Source organism: Oncorhynchus nerka, linkage group LG20 (genome assembly GCF_034236695.1).
Source record: "Oncorhynchus nerka isolate Pitt River linkage group LG20, Oner_Uvic_2.0, whole genome shotgun sequence".
Classification (NCBI taxonomy): domain Eukaryota; kingdom Metazoa; phylum Chordata; class Actinopteri; order Salmoniformes; family Salmonidae; genus Oncorhynchus; species Oncorhynchus nerka.
The window spans coordinates 6,738,733-6,756,589 of record NC_088415.1 but is presented as its reverse complement, the minus strand read 5'-3'; the positions used below and the strand labels follow the sequence as shown (position 1 = coordinate 6,756,589).

The 17,857-nt window shown below is 52.6% G+C and overlaps 1 protein-coding gene across 2 annotated transcripts; it reads right to left on the bottom strand.

Annotated features, from left to right (window-relative positions):
* Positions 1–1,449: 1,449 nt before the first annotated feature.
* si:ch211-150o23.3 (uncharacterized) lies at positions 1,450–17,582 on the bottom strand. 2 transcript variants are annotated; one of them, XM_065005153.1, is made up of 7 exons: positions 16,910–17,582; positions 16,294–16,680; positions 15,713–16,021; positions 15,277–15,393; positions 14,876–15,073; positions 2,650–2,802; positions 1,450–2,278 (listed from the first exon to the last, which is right to left on the bottom strand). In XM_065005153.1, exons 1-7 carry the CDS (start codon positions 16,941–16,943, stop codon positions 2,238–2,240), a joined length of 1,239 nt encoding a protein of 412 aa, XP_064861225.1. In that variant the 5' UTR covers positions 16,944–17,582; the 3' UTR covers positions 1,450–2,237. The 2 variants fall into 2 exon arrangements, with proteins under 2 accessions (XP_064861225.1, XP_064861226.1); XM_065005154.1 differs by having other exon boundaries at positions 16,919–17,582.
* Positions 17,583–17,857: the final 275 nt, after the last annotated feature.

Sequence of the window (17,857 nt, the reverse complement as noted above, 5' to 3'; positions counted from 1 at the left end):
CTCTCTCTGAGATGGACGTCCCCACGGGTCTCTCTCAGAGATGGACGTCCCCACGGGTCTCTCTCAGAGATGGACGTCCCCACGGGTCTCTCTCTGAGATGGACGTCCCCACGGGTCTCTCTGAGATGGAAGTCCCCACGGGTCTCTCTCAGAGATGGACGACCCCACGGGTCTCTCTCTGAGATGGACGTCCCCACGGGTCTCTCTCAGAGATGGACGTCCCCACGGGTCTCTCTCAGAGATGGACGTCCCAACGGGTCTCTCTCAGAGATGGACGTCCCCACGGGTCTCTCTCTGAGATGGACGTCCCCACGGGTCTCTCTCAGAGATGGACGTCCCCACGGGTCTCTCTCAGAGATGGACGTCCCCACGGGTCTCTCTCAGAGATGGACGTCCCCACGGGTCTCTCTCAGAGATGGACGTCCCCACGGGTCTCTCTCAGAGATGGACGTCCCAACGGGTCTCTCTCTGAGATGGACGTCCCCACGGGTCTCTCTCTGAGATGGACGTCCCCACGGGTCTCTCTCTGAGATGGACGTCCCCACGGGTCTCTCTCAGAGATGGACGTCCCAACGGGTCTCTCTCTGAGATGGACGTCCCCACGGGTCTCAAAGCCATCTTTCCAAATGGAGCGAAGCCTGGGCATCCGAGGCAACGTCACAACTATCAGTAAGATGATCCCAGATCTGTTCGTGCTACCTTGCCAACTCCTATAGCTGCAACATTAGACATTTCTCTTAACCATAGTGTAAAAGCAAGAATGTAAAAGCAAGAATTCATTATCCTTGATGTTGTCCCCTGTTAATTTACTGTGCTGTCTTTTAATGAAATTAATTAGACGAATTGTGTAAACACATTAACAAGAAACCTAAATTATGTTTCACAGTCAAACTTAAAGTCTTAATATCAAACTTCTAGCCTGGTCCCAGATCTGTTTGTGCCGTCTTACTCACTTCTGTTGTTATTGTCTCACCCACAGTGGCAAGTCAGCACAAACAGACCTGAGACCAGGCTATCAAACTACTCCATTCAGGAGCAGAGCTGACAAACCTAAGTGAATCTTTCTTCAGTCCAACAAGTGTCCACTGTTCTCTTGTTGACCATCAGTCTTATTCAACCATACATTTAAAGGCCCAACCATAAATTTAAAATGTGATTTTCCTGTGTTTTATATATATATATATATATATATATATATATTTCCACATTGAGGTTGGAATAATACTGCAAAAATGATAATGCCCTTTTAGTGGAAGAGCTGTTTGAAAAGATGGCCTGAAATTTCAGCCTGTTTTTAATCGGTGGGATGGAGATTTGACCTGCCTGGTGGCATCACTAGACGGTATATTAATTAACACTAATAACTAGTTCTGTTTTTCTACACTCAGACCCACTCCCAGACAGTCCTAGAAAAATGATTGCTTGAGAAATTCTTTGCAAAATAAGCTATTTTTTGTTGTTTATTTTTGATAATTTTTATTTGAAAACAAATCACAGTAAAAAGTACTTCATTGATACACAGAAATGATTTGAGAGATAAAAACCGCTACATTGGATATTTTAAATCATTGGAACACAGTGTTCTATTTCATGTCCATCATTGTCAGTTGTAGCTGACCTGAGAACTGGTCCAGAAAGGCCAATGTGTCCAGAAAGGGTCATTATAGTCAACACCCTTTTCATAGTCAGTTGTAGCTGACCTGAGAACTGGTCCAGAAAGGCCAATGTGTCCAGAAAGGGTCATTATTATAGTCAACGCCCTTTTCATAGTCAGTTGTAGCTGACCTGAGAACTGGTCCAGAAAGGCCAATGTGTCCAGAAAGGGTCATTATAGTCAACGCCCTTTTCATAGTCAGTTGTAGCTGACCTGAGAACTGGTCCAGAAAGGCCAATGTGTCCAGAAAGGGTCATTATTATAGTCAACGCCCTTTTCATAGTCAGTTGTAGTGTTTATTACAGTGTACCTGGTATATAGATGAAGACCTAACAATTACTCTACCTACAAGTGCTGCTGTCGTGTTCTAATGCAGGATTCTACCAGGTACTACTAGTAGCTGCTGAGAGATTGAGGCATTTTCGTGCCGATGTCTCCTTCGTAGTGTTTTCGGATAACTTGGTCTTGTGTCTTCTTCACCTGTGCTCCAGAGCCATCCTTCAGGAAGGTTTGTCAGCTCAGGAATGTCTCTCCATGGTTCCATCTTTAATGGTTCTCTCAAAAACATAGCAACTTGCCCAACTCACAATTTTATTGCTAAGGCAACGTAAGTGTTCTCCACACCTGTTGGTCAAATCAGACATGTAAATGGACGTGTCAGTGTGTTCATGGTTATATACAGGAGGATTCTTCTAAATGACCTTGACAGTGGTAAGCGAAGACAACCAGGAATATAAAACTGATATGCTTTGTTTCACCATTGTTTCACCATTGTTTCTATGCATATCAGTTTAGATTCCAGCAGGGTTAGGGTCAATTCCATTTCAATTCAGGAAGAACGATGAAATTACTATTCTCTTCAATACTTTTTCAATGAGGAAAATGTGGAATTGGTTTTACTTTCTGAATTGACTGGAAATGGAACCTGACCCCAAACTTGGATTCTAGGCTAAAGCTAAGAGTGGGAAGTGGAATTATACATGACAAGGACTCACAGGTTCTGGTCTCTCTCTCTAGCTCCGAGGGTTTCTTCTCCCTCTTGCAGAGCACTCTGGCAACGATGATGATGATGATGAGGAGAGCCACGAGGAAGGTCAGAGCAGACGCCAGCCAGCTGATCACCATAGGGCTCAACACCGGGTCTGGGTCTGGTGAGGGTGGACGCAACACAGATGGACAGACAATATGAGAAGTGATACTTTATATCTTCCAGGTCAGGTGAGGGTGGACGCACATTACATTACATTTACATTTAAGTCATTTAGCAGACGCTCTTATCCAGAGCGACTTACAAATTGGTGCATTCACCGTTTGACATCCAGTGGAGCAGCCACTTTACAATAGTGCATCTAAATCTTTTAAGAGGGGGGTGAGAAGGATTACTTTATCCTATCCTAGGTATTCCTTAAAGAGGTGGGGTTTCAGGTGTCTCCGGAAGGTGGTGATTGACTCCGCTGTCCTGGCGTCGTGAGGGAGTTTGTTCCACCATTGGGGGGCCAGAGCAGCGAACAGTTTTGACTGGGCTGAGCGGGAACTGTACTTCCTCAGTGGTAGGGAGGCGAGCAGGCCAGAGGTGGATGAACGCAACACAGATGGACGCAACCAAACATGAATATATGTATGGCCACAACCCAGATGGACAGACAGTCAGTATATGAAAGTATAAACAGTTTACATTAGAGTTTATCATTATAATTCATTACAACTAAACACCAACTCATCTACATATAAAATCATCTGTGTTTCTTTCTCTGCATTAGAATCGATAAATAACCTTCATGACACCAATCCACAAGGCCTGAGGTGGTGCCCTAGTAGCCTGGCCTCATGACACCAATCCACAAGGCCTGAGGTGGTGCCCTAGTAGCCTGGCCTCATGACACCAATCCACAAGGCCTGAGGTGGTGCCCTAGTAGCCTGGCCTCATGACACCAATCCACAAGGCCTGAGGTGGTGCCCTAGTAGCCTGGCCTCATGACACCAATCCACAAGGCCTGAGGTGGTGCCCTAGTAGCCTGGGCTCATGACACCAATCCACAAGGCCTGAGGTGGTGCCCTAGTAGACTGGCCTCATGACACCAATCCACAAGGCCTGAGGTGGTGCCCTAGTAGCCTGGCCTCATGACACCAATCCACAAGGCCTGAGGTGGTGCCCTAGTAGCCTGGCCTCATGACACCAATCCACAAGGCCTGAGGTGGTGCCTAGTAGACTGGCCTCATGACACCAATCCACAAGGCCTGAGGTGGTGCCCTAGTAGCCTGGCCTCATGACACCAATCCACAAGGCCTGAGGTGGTGCCCTAGTAGCCTGGGCTCATGACACCAATCCACAAGGCCTGAGGTGGTGCCCTAGTAGACTGGCCTCATGACACCAATCCACAAGGCCTGAGGTGGTGCCCTAGTAGCCTGGCCTCATGACACCAATCCACAAGGCCTGAGGTGGTGCCCTAGTAGCCTGGCCTCATGACACCAATCCACAAGGCCTGAGGTGGTGCCCTAGTAGCCTGGCCTCATGACACCAATCCACAAGGCCTGAGGTGGTGCCCTAGTAGACTGGCCTCATGACACCAATCCACAAGGCCTGAGATGGTGCTCTAATCTGGCCTCATGACACCAATCCACAAGGCCTGAGGTGGTGCCCTAGTAGCCTGGGCTCATGACACCAATCCACAAGGCCTGAGATGGTGCCCTAGTAGACTGGCCTCATGACACCAATCCACAAGGCCTGAGGTGGTGCCCTAGTAGCCTGGCCTCATGACACCAATCCACAAGGCCTGAGGTGGTGCCCTAGTAGCCTGGCCTCATGACACCAATCCACAAGGCCTGAGGTGGTGCCCTAGTAGCCTGGCCTCATGACACCAATCCACAAGGCCTGAGGTGGTGCCCCTAGTAGACTGGCCTCATGACACCAATCCACAAGGCCTGAGGTGGTGCTCTAATCTGGCCTCATGACACCAATCCACAAGGCCTGAGGTGGTGCCCTAGTAGACTGGCCTCATGACACCAATCCACAAGGCCTGAGGTGGTGCTCTAATCTGGCCTCATGACACCAATCCACAAGGCCTGAGGTGGTGCCCTAGTAGCCTGGCCTCATGACACCAATCCACAAGGCCTGAGGTGGTGCCCTAGTAGCCTGGCCTCATGACACCAATCCACAAGGCCTGAGGTGGTGCCTAGTAGCCTGGCCTCATGACACCAATCCACAAGGCCTGAGGTGGTGCCCTAGTAGACTGGCCTCATGACACCAATCCACAAGGCCTGAGGTGGTGCTCTAATCTGGCCTCATGACACCAATCCACAAGGCCTGAGGTGGTGCCCTAGTAGACTGGGCTCATGACACCAATCCACAAGGCCTGAGGTGGTGCCCCAGTAGACTGGCCTCATGACACCAATCCACAAGGCCTGAGGTGGTGCCCTAGTAGCCTGGCCTCATGACACCAATCCACAAGGCCTGAGGTGGTGCCCTAGTAGACTGGCCTCATGACACCAATCCACAAGGCCTGAGGTGGTGCTCTAATCTGGCCTCATGACACCAATCCACAAGGCCTGAGGTGGTGCCCTAGTAGACTGGGCTCATGACACCAATCCACAAGGCCTGAGGTGGTGCCCTAGTAGACTGGCCTCATGACACCAATCCACAAGGCCTGAGGTGGTGCTCTAATCTGGCCTCATGACACCAATCCACAAGGCCTGAGGTGGTGCCCTAGTAGACTGGGCTCATGACACCAATCCACAAGGCCTGAGGTGGTGCCCTAGTAGACTGGCCTCATGACACCAATCCACAAGGCCTGAGGTGGTGCTCTAATCTGGCCTCATGACACCAATCCACAAGGCCTGAGGTGGTGCCCTAGTAGCCTGGCCTCATGACACCAATCCACAAGGCCTGAGGTGGTGCCCTAGTAGCCTGGCCTCATGACACCAATCCACAAGGCCTGAGGTGGTGCCCTAGTAGCCTGGCCTCATGACACCAATCCACAAGGCCTGAGGTGGTGCTCTAATTTGGCCTCATGACACCAATCCACAAGGCCTGAGGTGGAGCCCTAGTAGACTGGCCTCATGACACCAATCCACAAGGCCTGAGGTGGTGCCCTAGTAGACTGGCCTCATGACACCAATCCACAAGGCCTGAGGTGGTGATCTAATCTGGCCTCATGACACCAATACACAAGGCCTGAGGTGGAGCCCTAGTAGACTGGCCTCATAACACCAATCCACAAGGCCTGAGGTGGTGCCCTAGTAGACTGGCCTCATGACACCAATCCACAAGGCCTGAGGTGGTGCTCTAATCTGGCCTCATGACACCAATCCACAAGGCCTGAGGTGGAGCCCTAGTAGACTGGCCTCATGACACCAATCCACAAGGCCTGAGGTGGTGCTCTAATCTGGCCTCATGACACCAATCCACAAGGCCTGAGGTGGTGCCCTAGTAGACTGGGCTCATGACACCAATCCACAAGGCCTGAGGTGGTGCCCTAGTAGACTGGCCTCATGACACCAATCCACAAGGCCTGAGGTGGTGCTCTAATCTGGCCTCATGACACCAATCCACAAGGCCTGAGGTGGTGCCCTAGTAGACTGGGCTCATGACACCAATCCACAAGGCCTGAGGTGGTGCCCTAGTAGACTGGCCTCATGACACCAATCCACAAGGCCTGAGGTGGTGCTCTAATCTGGCCTCATGACACCAATCCACAAGGCCTGAGGTGGTGCCCTAGTAGCCTGGCCTCATGACACCAATCCACAAGGCCTGAGGTGGTGCCCTAGTAGCCTGGCCTCATGACACCAATCCACAAGGCCTGAGGTGGTGCCCTAGTAGCCTGGCCTCATGACACCAATCCACAAGGCCTGAGGTGGTGATCTAATCTGGCCTCATGACACCAATACACAAGGCCTGAGGTGGAGCCCTAGTAGACTGGCCTCATAACACCAATCCACAAGGCCTGAGGTGGTGCCCTAGTAGACTGGCCTCATGACACCAATCCACAAGGCCTGAGGTGGTGCTCTAATCTGGCCTCATGACACCAATCCACAAGGCCTGAGGTGGAGCCCTAGTAGACTGGCCTCATGACACCAATCCACAAGGCCTGAGGTGGTGCTCTAATCTGGCCTCATGACACCAATCCACAAGGCCTGAGGTGGTGCTCTAGTAGCCTGGCCTCATGACACCAATCCACAAGGCCTGAGGTAGTGCCTAGTAGACTGGCCTCATGACACCAATCCACAAGGCCTGAGGTGGTGCCCTAGTAGACTGGCCTCATGACACCAATCCACAAGGCCTGAGGTGGTGCCCTAGTAGACTGGCCTCATGACACCAATCCACAAGGCCTGAGGTGGTGCTCTAATCTGGCCTCATGACACCAATCCACAAGGCCTGAGGTGGTGCCCTAGTAGACTGGCCTCATGACACCAATCCACAAGGCCTGAGGTGGTGCTCTAATCTGGCCTCATGACACCAATCCACAAGGCCTGAGGTGGTGCTCTAGTAGCCTGGCCTCATGACACCAATCCACAAGGCCTGAGGTGGTGCTCTAATCTGGCCTCATGACACCAATCCACAAGGCCTGAGGTGGTGCTCTAGTAGCCTGGCCTCATGACACCAATCCACAAGGCCTGAGGTGGTGCCCTAGTAGACTGGCCTCATGACACCAATCCACAAGGCCTGAGGTGGTGCCCTAGTAGACTGGCCTCATGACACCAATCCACAAGGCCTGAGGTGGTGCCCTAGTAGACTGGCCTCATGACACCAATCCACAAGGCCTGAGGTGGTGCCCTAGTAGACTGGCCTCATGACACCAATCCACAAGGCCTGAGGTGGTGATCTAATCTGGCCTCATGACACCAATCCACAAGGCCTGAGGTGGTGCCCTAGTAGACTGGCCTCATGACACCAATCCACAAGGCCTGAGGTGGTGCTCTAATCTGGCCTCATGACACCAATCCACAAGGCCTGAGGTGGAGCCCTAGTAGACTGGCCTCATGACACCAATCCACAAGGCCTGAGGTGGTGCCCTAGTAGCCTGGCCTCATGACACCAATCCACAAGGCCTGAGGTGGTGCCCTAGTAGACTGGCCTCATGACACCAATCCACAAGGCCTGAGGTGGTGCCCTAGTAGCCTGGCCTCATGACACCAATCCACAAGGCCTGAGGTGGTGCCCTAGTAGCCTGGGCTCATGACACCAATCCACAAGGCCTGAGGTGGTGCCCTAGTAGACTGGCCTCATGACACCAATCCACAAGGCCTGAGGTGGTGCCCTAGTAGCCTGGCCTCATGACACCAATCCACAAGGCCTGAGGTGGTGCCCTAGTAGCCTGGCCTCATGACACCAATCCACAAGGCCTGAGGTGGTGCCCTAGTAGCCTGGCCTCATGACACCAATCCACAAGGCCTGAGGTGGTGCCCTAGTAGACTGGCCTCATGACACCAATCCACAAGGCCTGAGATGGTGCTCTAATCTGGCCTCATGACACCAATCCACAAGGCCTGAGGTGGTGCCCTAGTAGCCTGGGCTCATGACACCAATCCACAAGGCCTGAGATGGTGCCCTAGTAGACTGGCCTCATGACACCAATCCACAAGGCCTGAGGTGGTGCCCTAGTAGCCTGGCCTCATGACACCAATCCACAAGGCCTGAGGTGGTGCCCTAGTAGCCTGGCCTCATGACACCAATCCACAAGGCCTGAGGTGGTGCCCTAGTAGCCTGGCCTCATGACACCAATCCACAAGGCCTGAGGTGGTGCCCTAGTAGACTGGCCTCATGACACCAATCCACAAGGCCTGAGGTGGTGCTCTAATCTGGCCTCATGACACCAATCCACAAGGCCTGAGGTGGTGCCCTAGTAGACTGGCCTCATGACACCAATCCACAAGGCCTGAGGTGGTGCTCTAATCTGGCCTCATGACACCAATCCACAAGGCCTGAGGTGGTGCCCTAGTAGCCTGGCCTCATGACACCAATCCACAAGGCCTGAGGTGGTGCCCTAGTAGCCTGGCCTCATGACACCAATCCACAAGGCCTGAGGTGGTGCCCTAGTAGCCTGGCCTCATGACACCAATCCACAAGGCCTGAGGTGGTGCCCTAGTAGACTGGCCTCATGACACCAATCCACAAGGCCTGAGGTGGTGCTCTAATCTGGCCTCATGACACCAATCCACAAGGCCTGAGGTGGTGCCCTAGTAGACTGGGCTCATGACACCAATCCACAAGGCCTGAGGTGGTGCCCCAGTAGACTGGCCTCATGACACCAATCCACAAGGCCTGAGGTGGTGCCCTAGTAGCCTGGCCTCATGACACCAATCCACAAGGCCTGAGGTGGTGCCCTAGTAGACTGGCCTCATGACACCAATCCACAAGGCCTGAGGTGGTGCTCTAATCTGGCCTCATGACACCAATCCACAAGGCCTGAGGTGGTGCCCTAGTAGACTGGGCTCATGACACCAATCCACAAGGCCTGAGGTGGTGCCCTAGTAGACTGGCCTCATGACACCAATCCACAAGGCCTGAGGTGGTGCTCTAATCTGGCCTCATGACACCAATCCACAAGGCCTGAGGTGGTGCCCTAGTAGACTGGGCTCATGACACCAATCCACAAGGCCTGAGGTGGTGCCCTAGTAGACTGGCCTCATGACACCAATCCACAAGGCCTGAGGTGGTGCTCTAATCTGGCCTCATGACACCAATCCACAAGGCCTGAGGTGGTGCCTAGTAGCCTGGCCTCATGACACCAATCCACAAGGCCTGAGGTGGTGCCCTAGTAGCCTGGCCTCATGACACCAATCCACAAGGCCTGAGGTGGTGCCCTAGTAGCCTGGCCTCATGACACCAATCCACAAGGCCTGAGGTGGTGCTCTAATTTGGCCTCATGACACCAATCCACAAGGCCTGAGGTGGAGCCCTAGTAGACTGGCCTCATGACACCAATCCACAAGGCCTGAGGTGGTGCCCTAGTAGACTGGCCTCATGACACCAATCCACAAGGCCTGAGGTGGTGATCTAATCTGGCCTCATGACACCAATACACAAGGCCTGAGGTGGAGCCCTAGTAGACTGGCCTCATAACACCAATCCACAAGGCCTGAGGTGGTGCCCTAGTAGACTGGCCTCATGACACCAATCCACAAGGCCTGAGGTGGTGCTCTAATCTGGCCTCATGACACCAATCCACAAGGCCTGAGGTGGAGCCCTAGTAGACTGGCCTCATGACACCAATCCACAAGGCCTGAGGTGGTGCTCTAATCTGGCCTCATGACACCAATCCACAAGGCCTGAGGTGGTGCCCTAGTAGACTGGGCTCATGACACCAATCCACAAGGCCTGAGGTGGTGCCCTAGTAGACTGGCCTCATGACACCAATCCACAAGGCCTGAGGTGGTGCTCTAATCTGGCCTCATGACACCAATCCACAAGGCCTGAGGTGGTGCCCTAGTAGACTGGGCTCATGACACCAATCCACAAGGCCTGAGGTGGTGCCCTAGTAGACTGGCCTCATGACACCAATCCACAAGGCCTGAGGTGGTGCTCTAATCTGGCCTCATGACACCAATCCACAAGGCCTGAGGTGGTGCCCTAGTAGCCTGGCCTCATGACACCAATCCACAAGGCCTGAGGTGGTGCCCTAGTAGCCTGGCCTCATGACACCAATCCACAAGGCCTGAGGTGGTGCCCTAGTAGCCTGGCCTCATGACACCAATCCACAAGGCCTGAGGTGGTGATCTAATCTGGCCTCATGACACCAATACACAAGGCCTGAGGTGGAGCCCTAGTAGACTGGCCTCATAACACCAATCCACAAGGCCTGAGGTGGTGCCCTAGTAGACTGGCCTCATGACACCAATCCACAAGGCCTGAGGTGGTGCTCTAATCTGGCCTCATGACACCAATCCACAAGGCCTGAGGTGGAGCCCTAGTAGACTGGCCTCATGACACCAATCCACAAGGCCTGAGGTGGTGCTCTAATCTGGCCTCATGACACCAATCCACAAGGCCTGAGGTGGTGCTCTAGTAGCCTGGCCTCATGACACCAATCCACAAGGCCTGAGGTAGTGCCCTAGTAGACTGGCCTCATGACACCAATCCACAAGGCCTGAGGTGGTGCCCTAGTAGACTGGCCTCATGACACCAATCCACAAGGCCTGAGGTGGTGCCCTAGTAGACTGGCCTCATGACACCAATCCACAAGGCCTGAGGTGGTGCTCTAATCTGGCCTCATGACACCAATCCACAAGGCCTGAGGTGGTGCCCTAGTAGACTGGCCTCATGACACCAATCCACAAGGCCTGAGGTGGTGCTCTAATCTGGCCTCATGACACCAATCCACAAGGCCTGAGGTGGTGCTCTAGTAGCCTGGCCTCATGACACCAATCCACAAGGCCTGAGGTGGTGCTCTAATCTGGCCTCATGACACCAATCCACAAGGCCTGAGGTGGTGCTCTAGTAGCCTGGCCTCATGACACCAATCCACAAGGCCTGAGGTGGTGCCCTAGTAGACTGGCCTCATGACACCAATCCACAAGGCCTGAGGTGGTGCCCTAGTAGACTGGCCTCATGACACCAATCCACAAGGCCTGAGGTGGTGCCCTAGTAGACTGGCCTCATGACACCAATCCACAAGGCCTGAGGTGGTGCCCTAGTAGACTGGCCTCATGACACCAATCCACAAGGCCTGAGGTGGTGATCTAATCTGGCCTCATGACACCAATCCACAAGGCCTGAGGTGGTGCCCTAGTAGACTGGCCTCATGACACCAATCCACAAGGCCTGAGGTGGTGCTCTAATCTGGCCTCATGACACCAATCCACAAGGCCTGAGGTGGAGCCCTAGTAGACTGGCCTCATGACACCAATCCACAAGGCCTGAGGTGGTGCTCTAATCTGGCCTCATGACACCAATTCACAAGGCCTGAGGTGGTGCTCTAGTAGCCTGGCCTCATGACACCAATCCACAAGGCCTGAGGTAGTGCCCTAGTAGACTGGCCTCATGACACCAATCCACAAGGCCTGAGGTGGTGCCCTAGTAGACTGGCCTCATGACACCAATCCACAAGGCCTGAGGTGGTGCCCTAGTAGACTGGCCTCATGACACCAATCCACAAGGCCTGAGGTGGTGCTCTAATCTGGCCTCATGACACCAATCCACAAGGCCTGAGGTGGAGCCTAGTAGACTGGCCTCATGACACCAATCCACAAGGCCTGAGGTGGTGCCTAGTAGACTGGCCTCATGACACCAATCCACAAGGCCTGAGGTGGTGCCCTAGTAGACTGGCCTCATGACACCAATCCACAAGGCCTGAGGTGGTGCTCTAATCTGGCCTCATGACACCAATCCACAAGGCCTGAGGTGGAGCCCTAGTAGACTGGCCTCATGACACCAATCCACAAGGCCTGAGGTGGTGCCCTAGTAGACTGGCCTCATGACACCAATCCACAAGGCCTGAGGTGGTGCTCTAATCTGGCCTCATGACACCAATCCACAAGGCCTGAGGTGGAGCCCTAGTAGACTGGCCTCATGACACCAATCCACAAGGCCTGAGGTGGTGCTCTAATCTGGCCTCATGACACCAATCCACAAGGCCTGAGGTGGTGCTCTAGTAGCCTGGCCTCATGACACCAATCCACAAGGCCTGAGGTGGTGTAGTAGACTGGCCTCATGACACCAATCCACAAGGCCTAGGTGGTGCTCTAATCTGGCCTCATGACACCAATCCACAAGGCCTGAGGTGGTGCTCTAGTAGCCTGGCCTCATGACACCAATCCACAAGGCCTGAGGTGGTGCCCTAGTAGACTGGCCTCATGACACCAATCCACAAGGCCTGAGGTGGTGCCCTAGTAGACTGGCCTCATGACACCAATCCACAAGGCCTGAGGTGGTGCCCTAGTAGACTGGCCTCATGACACCAATCCACAAGGCCTGAGGTGGTGCCCTAGTAGACTGGCCTCATGACACCAATCCACAAGGCCTGAGGTGGTGATCTAATCTGGCCTCATGACACCAATCCACAAGGCCTGAGGTGGTGCCCTAGTAGACTGGCCTCATGACACCAATCCACAAGGCCTGAGGTGGTGCTCTAATCTGGCCTCATGACACCAATCCACAAGGCCTGAGGTGGAGCCCTAGTAGACTGGCCTCATGACACCAATCCACAAGGCCTGAGGTGGTGCTCTAATCTGGCCTCATGACACCAATTCACAAGGCCTGAGGTGGTGCTCTAGTAGCCTGGCCTCATGACACCAATCCACAAGGCCTGAGGTAGTGCCCTAGTAGACTGGCCTCATGACACCAATCCACAAGGCCTGAGGTGGTGCCCTAGTAGACTGGCCTCATGACACCAATCCACAAGGCCTGAGGTGGTGCCCTAGTAGACTGGCCTCATGACACCAATCCACAAGGCCTGAGGTGGTGCTCTAATCTGGCCTCATGACACCAATCCACAAGGCCTGAGGTGGAGCCCTAGTAGACTGGCCTCATGACACCAATCCACAAGGCCTGAGGTGGTGCCCTAGTAGACTGGCCTCATGACACCAATCCACAAGGCCTGAGGTGGTGCCCTAGTAGACTGGCCTCATGACACCAATCCACAAGGCCTGAGGTGGTGCTCTAATCTGGCCTCATGACACCAATCCACAAGGCCTGAGGTGGAGCCTAGTAGACTGGCCTCATGACACCAATCCACAAGGCCTGAGGTGGTGCCTAGTAGACTGGCCTCATGACACCAATCCACAAGGCCTGAGGTGGTGCTCTAATCTGGCCTCATGACACCAATCCACAAGGCCTGAGGTGGAGCCCTAGTAGACTGGCCTCATGACACCAATCCACAAGGCCTGAGGTGGTGCTCTAATCTGGCCTCATGACACCAATCCACAAGGCCTGAGGTGGTGCTCTAGTAGCCTGGCCTCATGACACCAATCCACAAGGCCTGAGGTGGTGCCCTAGTAGACTGGCCTCATGACACCAATCCACAAGGCCTGAGGTGGTGCTCTAATCTGGCCTCATGACACCAATCCACAAGGCCTGAGGTGGTGCTCTAGTAGCCTGGCCTCATGACACCAATCCACAAGGCCTGAGGTGGTGCCCTAGTAGACTGGCCTCATGACACCAATCCACAAGGCCTGAGGTGGTGCCCTAGTAGCCTGGCCTCATGACACCAATCCACAAGGCCTGAGGTGGTGCTCTAATCTGGCCTCATGACACCAATCCACAAGGCCTGAGGTGGAGCCCTAGTAGCCTGGCCTCATGACACCAATCCACAAGGCCTGAGGTGGTGCCCTAGTAGCCTGGCCTCATGACACCAATCCACAAGGCCTGAGGTGGTGCCCTAGTAGACTGGCCTCAAATATGTGTGTGTTGTCTTGGCAACTCAACAACCATAGGAGTAGGCCATACAGCACAAACACATCTGGGACCAGGCTACTGCCCTAGATGTTGACTAGCATGGCCTCACCTCTGATGGACCAGGCTACTGCCCTAGATGTTGACTAGCATGGCCTCACCTCCAATGGACCAGGCTACTGCCCTAGATGTTGACTAGCACAGCCTCACCTCCAATGGACCAGCCTACTGCCCTAGATGTTGACTAGCACGGCCTCACCTCCGATGGACCAGGCTAATGCCCTAGATGCTGACTAGCATGGCCTCACCTCTGATGGACCAGGCTAATGCCCTAGATGTTGACTAGCATGCCCTCACCTCCGATGGACCAGGCTAATGCCCTAGATGTTGACTAGCATGGCCTCACCTCCAATGGACCAGGCTACTGCCCTAGATGTTGACTAGCACAGCCTCACCTCCAATGGACCAGCCTACTGCCCTAGATGTTGACTAGCACGGCCTCACCTCCGATGGACCAGGCTAATGCCCTAGATGCTGACTAGCATGGCCTCACCTCCGATGGACCAGGCTACTGCCCTAGATGCTGACTAGCACGGCATCACCTCCAATGGACCAGGCTACTGCCCTAGATGCTGACTAGCATGGCCTCACCTCTGATGGACCAGGCTAATGCCCTAGATGTTGACTAGCATGCCCTCACCTCCGATGGACCAGGCTAATGCCCTAGATGCTGACTAGCATGGCCTCACCTCTGATGGACCAGGCTACTGCCCTAGATGTTGACTAGCACGGCCTCACCTCCGATGGACCAGGCTACTGCCCTAGATGTTGACTAGCACGGCCTCACCTCCGATGGACCAGGCTACTGCCCTAGATGCTGACTAGTATGCCCTCACCTCTGATGGAGATAGGGAGCGGTTGGCTCTCCCGGGACATGAAGGTTCTCCCGCCCAGCTGGACCTTGTAGAGGCAGTAATAGTAGCCCTCGTTGGAGCGCTGTGCGTTTGAAAAGGTGAAGGTGACGAAGGGAGAGAGGGCGGGCAGCGACTGTCGCACCGTGCCGTTGGAACGGATCAGACGCAGCTGGAAAGAACCTTAGTAAGGAAATAAGATAATATGACTAAATAGCTACATATACAAAAAACTATGTACTGCTTGTTCTTGGCTCTACGGACCGGTTTTCCCGTGCACAGCTTAGCCCAAAGACTAAAAAAGCTTGCCGACTGGAGAATCTCAATTGAAATTACTCCAGGACTAGGCAAATTGTAAAATGAATCGAATAAATGAATCAAGTTACCTCCAGGGTACTGCTGCTCGGTGGAGCAGGTGATGTTGAAGCTGTGGCCTTTGATGACAGAGCCTGTGGGAGCCTCGATGGACGTGTTGTGCCAGTGCCGAGGGGTGTGCAGCTCCACTGGCGAGATGCGAGAGAAACAAGGGGCCGGGGATCAATTTGACCCCGTCATTGAGTTACAGAATAGATCCAAATGACAAAACAAGTCACAGTCGAGTCATTTTTTTGTTTCTGGAAAAGATGTCAGGACTTCAGACAATACCTTTTGTCGTTTTGGTTAAGTGTTTAGTAAGGAGAACATGTTTTGAAAATGGAGTGAAATGAGGCAGTACTACTATCTATCCTGCACATATGAACACTGAACTTTAGCGCATTCTGTAGCAAATCGCTTTGTTTTCTTCCATTATATATCTAACTGAACAGGCCCCAGATAACTCACCCACAGTGATGTTGATAGAGTTGCTGGGTGGAGAGCTAAGCAGGGAGGAGGGAGAGCTGCCCTTGATCCTGTACAGACAGCTGTAGCTGCCCTGGTGGGTAGCCTCCAGGTCTGACAGAGTCAGCTCCACCCTGGTCTGGGCAGAGTCCACCCTCTGAGTCACCAACGGGGTGGCTATGCCCCTCTTATACAGGTGGAAGTCATTCAGGTGGTGGCCCAGTAGCACAGTACAGCTGAAGCGAACCGCCTCCCCGGCAGAGAAGACAGTGTGAGGGGAGAGCAGGGACAGGGTGGGCATCAACAGTGTACCTGTCAGGGACAAAAGGTATGTTATATATCCATTAGGATATAGGTTAGGTTCCTAGCCACATACATTGTCTCAACAACAAACAAAAAAACACAATCACACCACACGTATATTATCAATTGTTAATCGTTGTTTGTTCATATGTATCCCAACATGGAAATGTTTTCTGTCCCATAACCAATCCTCACTATTATAGGTGTCCTTGTCTCCTGTAGCCTGGGGATCTGTTTAAACAGATCTGGTACCAGGCTATCCTCCTGGGCCTCAGTCTCACCTGAGCATTTCACCCCAGCGTCATTATTATGGGTGCAGGTGAGGTAACTGTGGAGGACCCTGGGACATCGCGTCAGGCTCGCCTCGTGGCCAGAGCACTGGACGTGCCTCAGCCAGATCTCTCTGGAGCCCCTGCCAAACGCAGCTCCACGGAGCGCGTTCTCGGCCAGCCCACAGCCCAGCTCCAGACACACCACGTCAGCCTCCCTCAGGTCCCAGCCGTGGTCACACACCGTCCCCCACTGGTTTCTCTGGAGCACCTCCACACGCCCCGAACACTCACTGTCCCCGTTGACGAGCCGGATGAACGACACGCCATCTGCAGAGGGTATCATTTTGAGCAATTCACCGTCTGCATCGACTCCATCCCAAGTAGCAAGAGCACAGCCTGTATGGGAACAGCATAACGAAGAGAGGAAAACATTAGAACTATAACCGTGAAAATACTGCAGAAGAGTCATTGCTACAGTACAAAGCAATAGCTTTACAGTAATGGTTATGACACTTGCTCATTACATCAAAAGAGCACATTGAAATACTAAAGCTAGTTCCAGAATGAACAAATTACACCATATAATCATCAGGCACAGAGCAAAAACATTTAAATCATCTCTGACCGAGCGTACAAAGGACAAGGAGAATCTTCAGCATCTTTGTCACCGTTCCATTCGAGAGATGATGATGATGATGATGATGACGGCTCGATGCGATTTTCTGGGGAACAGACTACTCAAAATGCACCGGACAATGGAGTCCTTCAACTTGACACCACTATAGCTGGCTGGTTAACAAGTCAAAGTATCGCGGCGCAAATACTAGCCGAATGATTTCGGTGTGCTTAGCTCGTACAACTGGCTATAGCATACCTACTGGCGTCAGCTAACTAGCTATATTCCTTCATACGTGTTTAGTCCGTCGCGGTCCTTCTTTTCACATTTAATCACGGATTAAATCACGGTAAAATAAATGTCAATTTAGTATCAAACTTTTTTTTGGGAGAAGGCGAAGATGATGGTTAAAAACGAGCTAGCTAGCATGCTAGCTAACTAGCTAGCATATAGTTACTAGTTAGCTAATGGGGTGGATGGCGTAGCTATAGTTAACATTATAGATACAGTATTCTTTATCATCCATATATAATCACTTCAAGGCGTAAATCCTTTCAAACATTATTTTTTTTTGTTTACGAAAACTAGCTAGACACATGTCCGTGACGCGTTGTATTTACGTCATCACGTACGGAAGCGATTCCCAAACCTTCCATCACACGCAGAGAGGAACCTGGAGAAGAGTCCCCTGAGCATGCTGGCCCTGGGGACTCTGTTCACAAACACACCTCCGGAGCCCCAGGACAGCAACACAATTAAAGCATAAAAAATAAAAAATAAATTACTTGACACATTGGAAACAATTTAACAAAAACAAAAAAACGAGCAAACTGGAATGCTATTTGGCCCTAAATAGAGAGAAAGTACACAAGTGGCAAAATACCTGGCCACTGTGACTGACCGAAAATTAAGGAAAACTTGTGACTTTCCACAAAGTGACCCAGTGAGCCAGTCAGC